The sequence below is a fragment of the Emydura macquarii genome, unplaced genomic scaffold (genome assembly GCF_026122565.2).
Source record: "Emydura macquarii macquarii isolate MOO-44397 ecotype Brisbane River unplaced genomic scaffold, CSIRO-AGI_Emac_v2 contig_3004, whole genome shotgun sequence".
Taxonomy (NCBI): Eukaryota; Metazoa; Chordata; order Testudines; family Chelidae; genus Emydura; species Emydura macquarii.
In genome coordinates, this window is record NW_027133141.1 from 546,902 (window position 1) to 563,226 (window position 16,325).

At 46.4% G+C, this 16,325-nt stretch overlaps 1 protein-coding gene across 1 annotated transcript; it reads left to right on the forward strand.

Moving 5' to 3' along the window:
* The first annotated feature begins 2,741 nt into the window (after positions 1 to 2,741).
* On the forward strand, positions 2,742 to 12,659 carry LOC137141131 (zinc finger protein 3-like). Its single transcript, XM_067529977.1, has 4 exons — positions 2,742 to 3,189; positions 4,841 to 4,967; positions 10,867 to 10,980; positions 11,390 to 12,659. The coding sequence occupies exons 1-4, from the start codon at positions 2,977 to 2,979 to the stop codon at positions 12,355 to 12,357; spliced, it is 1,422 nt and encodes a 473-aa protein (XP_067386078.1). The 5' UTR covers positions 2,742 to 2,976; the 3' UTR covers positions 12,358 to 12,659.
* The last annotated feature ends 3,666 nt before the right edge of the window (positions 12,660 to 16,325 follow it).

The window sequence follows — 16,325 nt, forward strand, 5'->3', positions numbered from 1 at the left end:
TTTTCCTTCAGAAGAGCTGTAAAGGCTCCTGGGGACAAAAACATGGTGGTAGCCACTACCTGACCCTTTGTCTAATTTGTTTAACTATTCGGTTTCCACGCAATGTGACTGTACCGAATTATACATAGATTTACTTTATTGAACATTATCAAACCAAAACATCTTTACAGCACTATTACCCCAATACCATTTGCACAACTATCACCCTTCAGCAATTCCACAACTTCCAACTGTTCAATTGTCCTCATCCTTGTAGTATCAATCCTTACAAAAGCTACCTTTAACCCCTCTCCTTCCCCTAAATCACTTACTCTTGCGGTCAATTAACCATATCTTAGCTTCATTTTATTATATTTTGCTGCCATAGCTTTAACACTTCACCGGCAACATAGTTCTGTGTCTTCAACCTTTCCATTTTTTTCACTTAGAGTGCTGGTTTTTTTTACTGAGCTGCATTTTTAAGGTGGTGTATTGTGCTTGTGAAACCTGAGCCACCAAGTACAATCTGTACAACACAGCTACCTTAGTTTGTACTTTGTAAAAAAATGTTCACATCCAAAGTATATCCAAATTTCCCTCCATTAAAAATTCAGAAAATCAAAAGTGCAAAGGCCAAGGGGGAGGAGAGGAGGGGGAAGAGAGGGGAGCAACCAATTAGTCAAGAAAAACTTAAGCCCAAAAAGGTATAGAAAGCAACAGAGATCAGTGGGTATCCTTGGAAAGCTGCACCCCAAACCTCTATCCTGGCTCTGAGAGAACAGTGGGAGTTGCTGCCACAGCCACCGGAGTGAACTGGAGGTGTCAGCAGTCCTTGCCAGCCATCCCAAGGCTGTGCTCCAGGCCGAGGGGAGGGCAGAAGGGGAAGGGGTGACGGAAGGATCCAGGGGCGGGAGCACTGACTTCCCCGACCCACAGAGAACAGGGGTGGAAGGAGAGGCTTTCGAGTGACTTCTTTCAGCCAACCAGCTCAGCTCGAAGGTCCCGATCCTTCCATTCCTGTGCAGAGGATGCCCCATCCTCCACCAGCTATGTTGCCATCACCGATTGATGGGTCAGCACACGCTCTTGGTTAATTATATCCTGCAGAGCTGGGATCTGTGCAGCTGCGGAGACAGGGAGACAGACTCCTTCCACACCAGGCTAGTGGCAAATTAGGCTGCATTAGTAGGAGCATTGCCAGCAGATCGAGGGAAGTGATTTTCCCCTCTATTCGGCACTGGGAAGGCCACATATGGAATATTGTGTCCAGTTTTGGGCACCCCACTACAGAAAGGATGTGGATAAATTGGAGAGAGTCCAGCAGGGGGCAACGAAAAATGATTAGGGAGCTGGAGCACATGACTTATGAGGAGAGGCCGAGGGAACTGGGCTCATTTAGTCCACAGAAGAGAAGCGTGAGGGGGGATTTGATAGCAGCCTTTAACTACCTAAAGGGGGGGACCAGGGAGAATGGAACTAGGCTGTTCTCAGTGGTGGCAGACGTCAGAACTAGGAGCAATGGTCTGAAGTTGCAGTGGTTGAGATCTAGACTGGATATTAGGAAGAACTTTTTCACTAGGCTATTGAGGAAGCACAGGAATGGGCTACCTAGAGAGGTGGTGGAATCTCCATCCTTCGAGGTTTTTAAGGCATGGCTTGACAAAGCCCTGGCTGGGATGATTTAGGTGAGGTTGGGCCTGCTTTGAGCAGGGGGTTGGACTAAATACCTCCTGAGGTTCCTTCCAACCCTCATATTCTTTGATTCTATGACTCAATATGGCCACTGTTATGGAATAATCAGAAAACATGGTTCTATTCCGAAGACTCCAATCTGGCAACATCACCTAATCTCTCCAGACAGCATTGCTACCCAGCTGATAAATGTCACAGAGACTCAGACAAACACACTTGATTTGCTCTTAAAAGGGAGAAAACTGATGCATTGCTAAAGAGGAGCACAAGAGAACAGGAGAAGCCAATAGGGACAAATAAAAAATGTTGTCACACAATGATCTGAATCTCAACTAGAGTAGACTAGGCATCCCCTATAATAATCCCTTCCAATCCCCTCTTTTCTCTCTAGCTATTGAATATTCATATTCAATCTCTTCATTTCCTGGTGTTTTTTCTCTCATAATATCAAATCTTTACTGCCCCCTTTTTCCTCCCCAGTTCCCAAAAATTAATATGTTATCTCGAAAATACCGTAGGAATTTGCTTCATTTTCTCTCTAGCCGTTGGGCGGAATCCACTTGCATTGCTCATCTTCGTGGGAGTCAAGAGCACAACAACACTCTTTTTTGTCCTCCTTGACATCCCATAATAGTCTGTCTCAGGTTGATGGACATTTCCTGCCAGGCAGGATGTCACGCTCTCTGTTGCCGATCAGCACTTCCCATAGTGAAAGCCTCTCCCCTGTCTGGCTATTTGCATAGCCACAGAGGCTCACAATGCAACTAGACAAATATGAATTCATGCAGCAACTCACAAGCAGTCATTAAAGTCTAATCACTAAACACATTCTCATCACTCTAGTACAGTACCTGTTTTAACAATGCTAACACAGGTGACCCAGGTGTACCTGTCCATGTCCAATTGAGACATGGGGACTTTGGTAAGAGCTAACACCTCACCTGCCAGTGTCACCTTCTCCGCCAGCACCATGAACCACAGAAATAAACAGGGTTAGCTGAGGCAAGAACAGCCTGTCTCAGAACCACGAGGATCGCCCTTGCCAAAAGCTATAATGAGGCCTGGCACATGAAAGGAGACACTCCCAAGACAGACTGTCTAAAGTCTGGGGCATCAAACAACTTTATAAACCTGTGACAGGTGCCGTGGGGAGAAGGATAGGGAGAATTCCCCAAGGTGACTCCTTTGATTCTGCTCTTCTCTGGCTTTGGGTTCAGGATCTCTGTTACTGGGAAGGTTTCACCATGTCTCCGAGGGATTCGTCCTGGTGGGAGGGGGCTAGGTCTGGACTGTAATAAGGTCACTATGTGCTTCACAGTGTGGCAGACCCTAGAACGTCCCTTTGCAGGGAAAAAGCCTGGGGGGAATTGGCGAATACAGAAATGGACAAAAGCCTCTGCTGAATTCTCTGAAATTGCTGTTCTGGCCCTGGCAGGCTGCAGAATAACGTCTGCTTCTTGCTCCGGATCGTCCCATCCTTCCAGGGTGAAGGAAATGGCTGCATTGGAGCTGACTCAGGTAAGGGATTATCAGGGAGCTGGGGGTGGGTTCTGCTTGGAGGGAGAGGAGCAGTAAATGCACAGGGGGGTGGGAGCTGCAGGAGGCATGATATAAATAGGACGGAGAAAGGGAGGAGACAGGATGTGAGAAACCTGCTGGGACTTGTTTTATCCGGGGTCTAGTTTCAAGGAACAGGCTCATGGGGGTTGGGGGTAGAACTTCCCCAATTTGTGGAACAGAAAATAACCCCCAGGCCAGGGCTGGGAAAAATTCCCAAACTCCCGGAGGCGGAGCCTGAATCTTCTGACACTTCAATATTTACCACCCCCCAAATCTTGGTGTCAGCTGCAACCGTTATCAGTGGTGGTTTCGTATTCTCCTCCAGTCATTGATAAGAATGTTAAACAGCACTGAGCCAAGACCCGATCCCTGTGGGAACCCTCTTGAAATGCATCCAGTCAACCATGGTTCCCCACTTACAAACGGAGTTCCAGACCTATCAATTAGCCAATATTTAATCTATGCCATGTTCATTTTGTATCAGTCTAGTTATTTAGTCAAAGTATTGTGCTGAACCAAATCAAGTTCCTTACAGAAGTCTGTCTATTACATCCATACTGTAATCTTTATTAGCCCAACTTCTGATCTCATCCAATAGTGATATTCAGTTAGTTGGGTGGGATCTGTTTTCCTAAACCTTTGATTGGTACTTATTATATTATCCTCCTTTAATTGTTTACAAATTAACTCCAGTATCGGCTGCTCCATTGTCTTACCCAGTGTGAATGTCAGACTGACACTCTTGGAATCAGCTTGGTCATCACTTTTACATGTGTTAAATACTGGCACAACATTAGCTTTATTCCAGTCTTCTGGAAATTCCCCAGTCTTCCTGGACTTACTGAAAATCAGTATTGACAGCCTAGCATGCTCCTCAACCGGGTCTTTTTAAAACTCTTGGATTCAAGATATCTGTATCTGCTGATTTTAAAACATCTATCTTTAATAGCTGCTGTTTAACATTCTTGTGAGTTATAATTGGAATAGAAAGTGTTGTTGTTGTCGTCATCATCATATCATATGACATCATCATCTGTGGGGTTCCCCTCCCTCCCCCCCACTCCAGGAGAGAGAAATGTATTGAACAGTTTTACTTCTTCTGTGTTGTTTTTGATAATTCTGCTATTTCCATCTAGTAATGGACCAATACCATTGTGAGGATTCATTTTGTATTTAATATATTTTTAAAGACTTCCTCCTTTTCCTTGTCTCCACTGGCTGTACATTTCTGTGTGCCTCCCTTATCAATTTTCTACAATTCCAACCTTTCCTACTGACTTCCCCTTTCTGCCATTTATTTTACTGGGAGGGTGTGGGGATTCCACCCAGGGGGCTGTTTCTGAACTGTGCTGGAGGCTCCATCTCCTATATCAAGGTCTGGCTCGTAGGTATGTGATAAATGTGAAGACCCTTCCACGGTCTGTCAGCTGGGAGGGAAGAAGGTTCTCTTCTTCGCCCCTCATCCTGCTGCCTCTGGCCTGCTCTGGGGATGGGAACTCTGTTGACATGAGCCTCCCAGAACTTCCCTTTATCTGGCTCTGTTCTCCTGTGAATAGTGGGGTCATCACTGGGACAGCAGGTGGTGAGTGGGGGATTCTTCCTCTTTCAGGAGATGGTGACCTTCGAGGAGGTGGCTGTGTATTTCACCAATGAGGAGTGGGCTCTGCTGGACCCCGCTCAGAGATCCCTTTACAGAGACGTCATGCAGGAGACCTATGAGAATGTGACCTCATTAGGTAAGGAGTCCTATCCTCTTGCTTATTAGAAGCTGTGGGGTCTGTAACAAACCTGTATAATAACTTTATACCTTCACACAGAATCCAGGTTTTGACTGGTTTCCTTGTCCCCCTTTTTGACTTCTCCCACCCACTAGTATAATTTTTTGGACACGTGCAGTTTTGCTGCTGTCAGTCATGTAAAAAAAAAAAAAAGATTTTGTAATATTTAATCTCTCCTTACTGGATGTGTTAAAACTAAATTAACAACTGTAGTTCACATGCCTTTTCCATGTTTTAAAAGGAAATTATGCCGTTCATACAATTCTGAATTAAGTTGAGTAAATAGGTGTATGACTCATGCATGGCTTGTGTGACAGTCAGGTGAGCTCAGCTTTTGATAGGACAGTGTATGATGTTGCCATTCAAGAGTTAATGGGTGAAGGGAGAGCAGAGCAGTGGGAGGGGAGAAGAAGAGGGGAGTAGATATTAATGGGCTGCCAGGAGATGGGGAGGGGTGTGTAGAGGATTAAGAAGCAGCAGGTGAGGCATGGGGTAGTGAGAGAGGAGGAGGGAACACAAAAAGCTCCCAAGGTGCCAGAGGTGTTGGCAGCTGAGAGTAGTGGGAAGAAGGGGAGGGGTGTGTGGAGGAAAGGCATCCAGGAAGAGGGCTGTGGGTGGTCAGTGGGAGGGAGGAGAGGTTTTGGGGTCTAGATCTGGGGGGATCCCAGAACTTTATCACACAATCCCTGCCCAGGCATTGTTGCATTAGAGCCTGCACTCTAGTTTTATTTCTGTTCAGTTTCACTGTATTTTACATTTCCCCCTCCCCCCGCCAATATTATTATTTTAACTCTTGACCTCCCTCCACCACTCATTACCCCGCTATCCTTCCCCCCCATCTCCGTGCACAGCGACCTTGGCCAACAATCCTGAGTTCTTGCTACATTCCCTCCTCCCAGAGCAGGGTCACTGCTCAGGAGCCAGTGGGCACTTTGCTGATGGGGTCACAGGGTGGTAGTGTAGCTTGTACAACTATTACACCTATAAGATTATGTCTTGGTGGTGGCTACTCAAAGTTAATAGAGAAGATGTAATTTGGTGAAGCACACACAGAAACTTCATTTCATACAGACAGCTATCATTGAAATCATAGGTAAGGACCAATATGCATCATGGTTAGACAAGAGAAAGGTAGTAAAGAAGGTTCTGCATTATCATCTTGCATTGTGCATACTGACAACTTATGGACAACATTGGAAAGAAAGATTGAAGGAAAAGTGAGGCAATCAGAAGGGAGGTCCTGATTCAATTTACAGTGTATCGGAGACCTGACAAAAGTGAAAAAATGGGAAATAGGTAAAAATGTTTTCTTTTTCGACTACAATCCAGTGTAGGTGCATCTGCACCCCTGCGCTGCTCTGTGCCTGCCACGAGGCTATCCAGCGTGTATGGGCAATCCCTTCACCTTTCCTTCTCAACCACCCATGGCTAGTGATGGAGCTAGAGCTGTCCGTTTGCGAATCATTAACTCTCTTAGAATTGCTCATTTTAGCTTCTTTTGAAACCACTTTTTCTTTCTTTGCTTCATTTACCTTTTATTTTGGCCGTTGCCTTAAAAAAAATGAGAATGAAAGAAAAGGACTTTATCTTCCATTGACTCCGTGGGGGGACGACCCTCTCTGGACCAGGATATGCCCGGCTTCCCAAGCTTCAAAGAGGGCCTCAGTTGCAAAGAATCAATGCCAGTGACTGACAGACATTCGCAGTGAGTTCACTGCCTGGGAGAGAAGCACATTCCACAAAGTGTGGCTTGTGTCAGCAACTGCAGCCCAGACCAGGAAGGACGGAGAACTGAGGCTCAAACTCCTGCTCATGGAGTCAGTCTTTCAACCTCCGGAATCCCGGTGGAATCCCTCACCACAACCTTCCACTTCCAAGGGAGGTGTGCTCAGAGATGTGAGGGGCTGACAGGAATCATGTAAGGCCTCTAAGAAAAGGCCAGGGAGTCCCCACTGCAAGCCCAAATCGAGCCGAAAACCATCCGCTACTTGGTCAGTATCATCAGTTCCAATGGGACCGAAGGCATCTAAATCTGGTACCCAGGACACGAGTGGTCCCAAACCTAAAGAGCTGATGGGCGCAGACAAAGAAGCATTGGTACTGCGGGGGCTTGAGAAACATAGAAGATGCACCCTAGGGAAGGCTCCGTCAGTAAGTACATCAATATCAGTACCGCTGATCATACCCCTGGCACCGCTGGACCCTGCATCTCCCACCCTGTCTGTATAAGCCTCTTGGCACCGACAGCTTTTCCCGGTATCGACACTCTCTGCACTGAAAGATTTCCAGTGTGCAATAGATCTTTCAGTGTCCGACGCACCTAACTCTCCTCTGCTTAGTACCAGGGCCCAGGTAATGAATTAGGGCAGGGCTGATACGGGGTCTGTAGCTCTGGCCTTCCCACAGCCTTCAGGCAGGGCGGGGCATGCAAGCAATTCATGGTCCCTGGCCGGCAAGCCAGTCAGGGCTGATGAGGCAGTCAATAGCCCCAGGGCCTCCAGTGGGCAGGGCAGCAAAATAGTCTGGAGTCCCCAGCCTTGCAGGCAGGTGGGGCTAGTAGAACTCAGTACCCTCTGCTTGTCAAGATCAGAGGACGTCAAACACTCCCAGGGTGGTTAGGGAACGGGAGAGGGGGACGCAGGCCCACCCGACTCCACTGCGTCCCAGCCATGGGCCTGATCCATAGCAAAGCCGTTTGTCCCTGAGTCAGCGGGGCTCCAGCTGCAGCATGCTGACGGGGTTTAGTCCCTGACTCAGCCACTTGCTAGTCAGCAGCCACTGGGCCGCTTCCTCCCACCCTGTCCCTGGATACCTGCAGGTAGCAGTCTCCCTCCGGGTCACTGGGGTAGATGGTGAGCGGCAGATCTACAAGTCCCTCACCGTCGACCAGCAGCAGGTCCAGAAAGTCCTCTGCAACATCAGCGGAGGGCAGCTCCTCCAGGTCACAGGATCACAGGGGTTCCTCTGGTACACCTGGCTCAGGCAGCTCCAGCAGGTCCCTGACATCAGGCAGCTCTTCCAGGTCAGGGTTGTCCTCCGGGGGTTTTTCCTACCCAGTAGTCTTAGGTGTCTCTTCCCAGCTCCTAGGGCTCAGCAGCCCTCTCCAGTCACTCAGGCCGGCAATCAGGGCATGTTTTGGAGGCTCCGCTCGATGGGGCGATTGCTTCAAACAGCCTCTGGGCCTGGGTCAGGCTTAGGCCTCCAAGAAAACACGTCTGCTTCTGGGGGCAGCTTCCCCCTTACTGAGCTGCTAGGTCGGTCTTTTATAGCTCCCTTTCCTGCCTTGGCACCGCCCCTCTGTTTCCGGGCAGTTTGACCTTTAGGGCCCTGTTCTGCCCAACAGGGGTGTCGTGACCCTTCCTCAGGCCGAAGCTCCGAGAAAGGCCACAGTCCCGTCCTACACCGCCGAAGACTCTTCCAATCACGCCTTACCTTTATCTCAAAATGAGAGACGCACTCTTCATCCCAACTCGCAGATTCTACGGCTCAAAGCCTGTCTCCTTCATGGTTCCAGTGCTTAGAGACGTCCTCCTCTGAAGAGGTGCAAGAAATGTTATTGCACAGTAGGAAAGGAGCTACTCGCTGTACCTATCTATGTAAATGGAAGAGATTTCAAATCTGGTGCCAGCCCAACAGTGTCATCCCTAATACATTCACCCTACCTGTGATCCAACCTACTCTATCTGTTGACTGTCAAGAAATCCGGACTCTTTATCAGTTAACTGAAAGTTCATCTAGCAGCAATTGCAACCATCTGTTAGAAATAACCAAACAGGTTGTCCTGGGGGTGGATTGGGGAGACGGAACCCTTTATTGCCTGCTTGTTCCACCTCCACGCCGGGAGTGAGCGACAAGGGGTTACTTTACAATTCTTTTATCCATAACAGTATGTAAATGTATACATTTCCAGCAACTCCCCATAGAACCTTATTTGGTTACACTGACACCTATAAAATGAATATTAACAAGTACATAAAGAACATAATTATACCCGCCCCTGTCTGTTGTTTACAGGATTACCATACAGAGGGCAGGCACATCACCTTTAAATTTTACACTAACATTCTTTGACGTAAAGGCATGCCAGGGGGAGAAGGAAAATAATGTTTTCTTCCCACCAAGGCCTTACGCAGGAGTGGTGATTATGATTTTATTAGCCTTATTCCCAGCACAGATGGCCAGGAAGGGAGGAGAAGAAGAGAGATAACAGACTAACTAAAATTCACACCAATTAGCAGAAACAAAATTTGCCCTTACCTTGAACCCGTTCCCTGTAGTTTAGGCCTGACTACTTGTCCAACTTTTAACTTTCTACTCTCCTACACCATCCATGATCAGGTAGAAGGAAACTCTGTAGTTGCAGGTGAAAAGATTGAGTATTCTCAAAGCCATAGCAAACCTCTTCCCATAACCCAGACTTCCCACTCCTCAACGTGATCTCAACCTACTATTAAAAGGTATTAAAAAGTCTGACTTGGCCACCATTTGAACCCATGACCATTTCTTCACTAACTCACCTTTCCATGAAGATAGTGTTCCTCCTCGACATCTCCTCTACCAGAAGGATTGGGGAAATAGAGGCTCTGATAGGGCATTCCCCTTTCACAATGTTCTTCCCTGACAAAGTCACGTTTAGACCATATCTGAAATTCACACCCAAGGTGACTTCTGCATTTCATATAAATCAGATGATTCAGCTTTCAGCCTTTTATAGGATAATAGGGAAGACATCCTCCATACACTTGATGCAAGGAGAGCTTTGATCTTCTTTTTGGATAGGACGACAGACTTCAGGAAACATCCAAGACTCTTTCTCTCCATTGCAGATAGGTCAAAGGTGCAGTGATTTTTAGCTCAGAAACTCTCCAAGTGGGTTTCAAGCTGTATTAAACTCAGTTACCAATTGCATAACATAACACCCCCATCTTCAACATGCAGACATTCTGTAAAGTCAATCTCCTCGTCCACCACCTTCTCCAAGGGTAGCCCTGTATCAGAAATCTGCAGAGCAGCTACACACACCTTCACACACCTTCACACACTGCCAGCCTGGGGGATTTGGCTGCAGACGCGAAATTCGGTGCCACTGTGCTATCATCTGTATCAGACTCAACTCTGAAGTCCCAAACTCCAGTGGTGGGCACTGCTGGGAGTCACCTCCAGTGAAGCATTCATAAGGACACTACAAGAGGAAGAAGTTACTCACCTTGTGTAGTCATGATGGTTCCTTGAGACCTGCCCCCTGCAGGTGCTCCACAACCCACCCTCCTCCTCTCTACTTCGGAGTTCTAGTAGTTGACTCTGTGGTACAGAAGGAACTGAGGAGGGATTGCCCATGCATGCTGGCTAGCCTCTTGGCAGGCGGGGAGCAGCATGGGAGTGACAGACTGCTACCGAAGATCTCCAGACGGAAAAAAATGCAGTATTAGCAGCAATTTCCAGTAAACACTGGCCCTAGTCATAACATTAAATGCAATAGTCTCAAGACATGCCTGTGTTTGTCATATCTGTCACTCTGCCGTCACATTGTTCACTTCGCTGATGTGTTCTGCCCTTCCCCCATTCTGTGTCTGTCTTGTCTATTTAGATTGTAAGTTCTTCCGGGCATGGATCATCTCCTATTCTGTGTTTGTAGCATGCCTAGCACAATGGGGACCGACTCTTAGGTGGCCTATAGGTACGAAGGTGATGAACAAGATTAATAATAATAATAAGCATCCTGCTGCTTTGAGCCAAGGGAGCTGGCCTTGGGATGTTACTGCTTAAAAATGAGCTAGGGTTAAAATCATGAAATATTCTTTGTGCCGAGTATCCCACATATTTCACTGATCTCTCTTGTTTTCTTTGCCTGGAGCAGGGTTTCTGGTTTCCAAAGCTGAGGTGATCTCCCAGCTGGAAAGAGAGGAAGAGCCATGGATCCCTGATCTTCAGGGCTCTGAGAAAAAAGTGCTCCTGAGAGCTGCCTGTACAGGTGAGGAATTGGTTAAACCCACTCAAAAAGTGTCTGTGAAGGCAGGAATCATTTGGGATGTCCTAGGAAGAACTTGTGAGCTCTCCAAGTCCAGGATTCTTCCCAGCAGGTGTGGAATCATTATGTCAGATGTCACTCATGTCTCCCCACATATCCTGACTGACCGCTGGCAGCAGGTCCCTCCCCAATCTCGCTTCTCCCTGAGAGTTCTGCTGAGAAGTGGCCCCAGAAATGATCCCTCCCCTCTTTCCACTGGGGAAGGGTCTTGGGGAAAATCAGCTCCTGATACCTTGGATCTCTCCAGCACATATTTTGGTTTGTTCACACCTTTATCCATTCATCTCTGAGATTTCCTTTCTCTCCAGCCTAGGGAGTGACCTACGTCTTTATTCTCTCTCTGTTTCATCAGGTGATGAGATGATGAGTGGGAATGAGGAGGACTACCCCCTGGAGGAAGACGGTGAGCAAGTAGAACAACGTGGGATGTTATCAGGAAGATCTAACGGGAATGTTTCCAGGAGTTGTGTCCTCCCAGAAAGAAAAGCCTGTGAGAGTCAAAGGCTTGAGGAAACTCATAGTAGTCACTCGGATCTTGTTAGAAAAGGAAGAATCAACGTGGGGGAGAGACTCTACGCTTGCTGTGAGCGTGGGAGAAGCTTCAATGTGAGCTCAGCCCTTATCACACATCAGAGAATCCTCAGAGCCAAGAAACCTTACGTGTGTTCTGAGTGCAGGGAAAGCTTCAGGTGTAGTTCAGCCCTCATGACACATCAGAGAATCCACACTGTGGAGCAGCCCTACACGTGCTCTGAGTGTGGGAAAAGTTTCCGTCAGCAGTCACACCTTACTAGACATCAGAAAATACACACTGGCAGGTTACACTACACATGCACTGAGTGTGGGAAAAGCTTCAGTGAGAGGTCACTCCTCATTGCACATCAAAGAATCCATACTGGAGAGAAACCCTACGTGTGCCCTGAGTGTGGGAAAAGGTTCAATTGGCGCTCAGGCCTTACTATACATCAGAGAATCCACACAGGCAAGAAACCATACTCATGCTCTGAGTGTGGGAAATGTTTCAGTCAGAGATCATTCCTGACCACACATCAGAGAATCCACACTGGAGAGACACCCTACACTTGCCTTGAATGTGGGAGAAGCTTTAGTTACAAGTCAAACCTTCTTAGACATCAGAGAGTGCACACTCGAGAGACATCATATGCTTGCCCTGAGTGTGGGAAAAGCTTCATTCAGAGGTCAAACCTTATTAGACATCAGAAAGTCCATAGTGGAGAGAAACCCTTCACTTGCCCTGAGTGTGGGAAAAGCTTCAGATGGAGGTCAAGCCTTCTTAAACATCAGACAGTCCACACTTGAGAGAGACCCTACGATTGCCCTAAGTGTGGGAAAAGCTTTGGATGGAGGGCAAGTCTTCTTAAACATCAGAAAGTCCACACTGCAGAGAAACCACATTGTAGAGACATCCTACATGTGCTCTGAGTGTGGAAAAGCTTCAGGCACATATACCTTATCCCACATCAGTGAATCCACACGGGTGAGACACCGTACACAGGCCGTGAGTGTAAGAAAAGGTTCATGTGGTGCTCAGTCCTTACTTGACATCAGAGAAACCACACAAGAGAGACACCCTATATGTGTTCTAAGTGTGGGAAATCTTTCAGTCAGAGGTCAAACCTTATCAGACATCAGATAATCCACAGAGTAGAGAAACACTACACTTGCCCTGAGTGTGGAAAAAGCTTCTTTCGAAGATGGTACCTTATCACACATCAGAGGATCCACACTGGAGAGAGACTCTAATCCTACGCTGAGTGTGGGAAAAACTTCACTCAGAGGAAATACCTTAATGGTCATCAGAAAGTCCAAACTGGAGAGAAATCCTACTTTTGCCTTCAATGTGGGAAAAGCTTTGGTCGATGTTCATTCCTTAGCAGTCATCAAAATATGCACATGGGAGAGAGCCCTAGACTGATGTTTTTTTAAACAGAGAGATTTGTAAAGAGAGACCTAGAGTGTGTGTGTGTGTGTGTGTGTGTGTGTGTGTGTATATATATATATATATTTAAAAAAAAAGAACACTTGGTTGAGTGCCCTAGAGTGACTAGAGCTGCCCTGAGATTTTTTTTTTTTTTAAGTCACATTTGTGAATTCCCACACAGTGAGCTTTGCAACCCCCTGCACCCTGGCCTCTGAGCTCTCCCAGATGAGTTGCCTGCATCTGCCTTTTGGAGATCACCCTTCTTTGGGGGTCCATCCTGTGATCATTTCTATCAACTCTTTTGCCCTTTTGAGTTAGGGGAGTGTGTGTCCCTCCTGCCAGGAATGTTCATCAGCCCCAAGTCAGGGAGAGGTTTGATCTCAACAAGCTACACTGCAGCAAAAACTACCTGTGCCTTATATCCACTAGGACTGTACACAGAGTTAGTTGCTGAAGTTAGTGATCTTGGTGTAAAACCCAACTATAGTGGCAGTGCAGATAACTCAGGTACAGTACTTGGCATAAGATTTCCTCTTCACCTGACCTAAACGTCATTACTTTTCTTATGCAAAACAAAGCATGAGCGTCTTAGTTACACTGGTCCCACATTCAAAGCAATAGTTAGTCATCAAGTTACTCCTTTGGGTAAAAATTGTCTCCTTCCCAGTTGCTCTCATGTTGTTTCAGGTTGTTCTGGATAACAGAACTTTTTCTACCATTTTCCTCACTTAAAATATATGGAATTCTAACAAAGAGCAGGAAGAGGGTACAAAGAATGTCACTGCACCCTCGGTAACCACCAGAAGAAGAGAGGGTGAGTCAGAGGGCTTCCCTCCTTCCCCATCACCATCTCAATTCTCCCTCAGCCCCGCAGGGTTAGTTTCAGTGTCATCCAAAAGAGAGTTCATCCTCCCCATAGGCTATCTCTCCACCTCCCAGAGTGATGCTCTGTTCCGTGCTTTCTGTGCTAGGTATCACCCTTTGATTCTCAGTCAGCCTCATTGGGGCTGGAGTGTCAAAGAGCTAGAGGGGAAATTTGAATGGATCCCAAACACAGAGTAATCATTCTGTGCTTCAATCTCATTTCTATATATTGGCAAAGCTGCTTTTGATCTTTTTTGCAGATGGGAGGGTTGGCTGATTTTTCCTGTTGATGTGAAATGTCTTGTAAATATCATGACTTAATAATAATAAGGTGATGTTGAGTGAAGAAGGTTTGAATGCATCGGAGAATGGAAAACTCCGTTCTTATTTTGGGTCATGTATCTTGCTCTGGAATTCCATTTTATATGAAACTGAAAGTGTCTTACGCCCATGTGTGTTGTGGGTTTCTCTCTTTCCTGAATGCCATTTGGTTTCATAATTGGATATTAGTCTTATTTGACAAGATGTAGCTCAGATTTCTTCTGGACTTTGAGACAAATGACCATTTGTGAAAAAGAGTATCCCCTAGTAAATGAGTTGGCACTAGGCAAAATACCCATGCATTTGTCTCCTTAAGCTGCTGTGGCCCAGGCCCTGCAGGTGGTCACTGATGGAGATATCTCTTTCCAAATTAGGTACATGTTGTGTATTATTTGGGAAATGCAATCCCTGTCTAGGTAGAAATGGAGAAAATGGAAGTCACATTTCTGTTGAGTTCACCCTAGAAGATGCTGCACATGTATATAAAGTGACATCAGTGTTGAATGTGATATAGTTGCAGAAAGTTAGTACTTTTTAATAGCTACCTCACCTTTGGTGTCTTCCTGGGGATTCTGAGCCACACCTGTGTTTAGTCCGTATCTTAAATCTGTGCCACGAGGTTAAAGAAATAAATGGGCATATTTGGGGGAGTTATACCTCACTGTCACCACTGTTATTTTGTGTGGTTGGTGAAGAATTCGACTCCAGAGAAGTGTCAAAGTACTCCAACTAAGGCCAATTTTCTGTTAAGAGAAAAATGATTTATAGGACGTGTAACCATTTACTCAGTTAAAGTGTAACACCCATAAAGTTCCCCAGTTTTTTTGTCTGCAAAGCAAAGATGTCACGTCTGTCCAGGAAATGTCAAAATTTAAAATTGTGATGGATGCATGATGGTAGCATTTCCGTTCATTAGTTTGTTTCTTTTTGTTTTGTTTTCGCAGCCAGTTCTTTTATGGGTGCTGAGACCTGCTTTTCTTTTCAGGAGGTCAGCTGTCAGAGCACAACTGTTTAACCCTTATAACGGGTCTTGTGTTTCTTATGTTTTTGTTATCTTTGGGGTTTCCACGTCTGCACTACATGCTGTTACAATAGCAGATACTTAGATAAAACCTCTTGGTTAAGCTGGGCTTTTCCAAACTGACACTGGACCAAAGTCTACCTCCCTTCAAGTGGATTGGGAGACATTTGTATGTAAGGAGTCATGTACACCTGATTTGCCTAGAGACTTTGGAGGAGGTCTGGCAAGGTGGAATAAGCTGGAATCGACAACAATAAAGATAAAAGTGAAGCCCTTCACCTCTCAGGTCAACAAGCCTATTCTGTTCATTCCCTCTGAAACATCTGGCATTGGTTGCTCTCAGACAGGCTACTGGGCTAGATGGACCATTCGTCTGACCCAGCATGACTATAATTGTGGACGTGTCTCTGGAAACGGGGAGCAGCATCGGGGTCTGGCTCCCTCTCTGGGTCCTCCTCAGAGGGGGACCACCCCTCCCGGCTACAGAAATGAAGTGCAACATGGACAGCTTATGCCAGCTCCAAATGCTGAGACATCTATGTCATTATAGGTTCCTCAGGTACAGCTTCAGATTCTAACCCATGTGAATCCAAAGACTGAGGGAGCTGCAGAGATCTCTCTCTTTATAATGTTAGACATTTGTTCTTCCTTTTTCTATTCTTTTTTAATTAACTTGGAGACATCCCAGACTTTCTATTATATAAGTGTGTGTGTGTGTGTGTGTGTGTGTCAGAGAGAGTGATAGTGTGTAATGTGATATAGCGAGGGCAGTAGGAGAATGCTACTATTTGCAAACTGGCTAAGGCCCCTCCCCCAATCTTAGGGGAGGAGCCACTGGACCCAGAACGCAACTGAATGCTTGGGACAACAAATGAAAAAAACAGGAACGGGCGTCGTTGTCACAGGTTTAAATGAAGGGAACTGGAAGGGGACACGGAGCAGAGAACCCCAGACAGCGCCCACTGCTCCCGGAAGGGGTCAATGGAATCAGCGGACGCTGCCCAGAGGAACCATCCCGATGTGCAAAAAGAATAGCAAATAGGGTAGGCGTCCAGCTTGGCTTAACAAAGAAGTCTTTGGTGAACTTAAACGCAAAAAAGAAGCTTACAAGAAGTGGAAGCTTGGTCAGATGACTAGGGA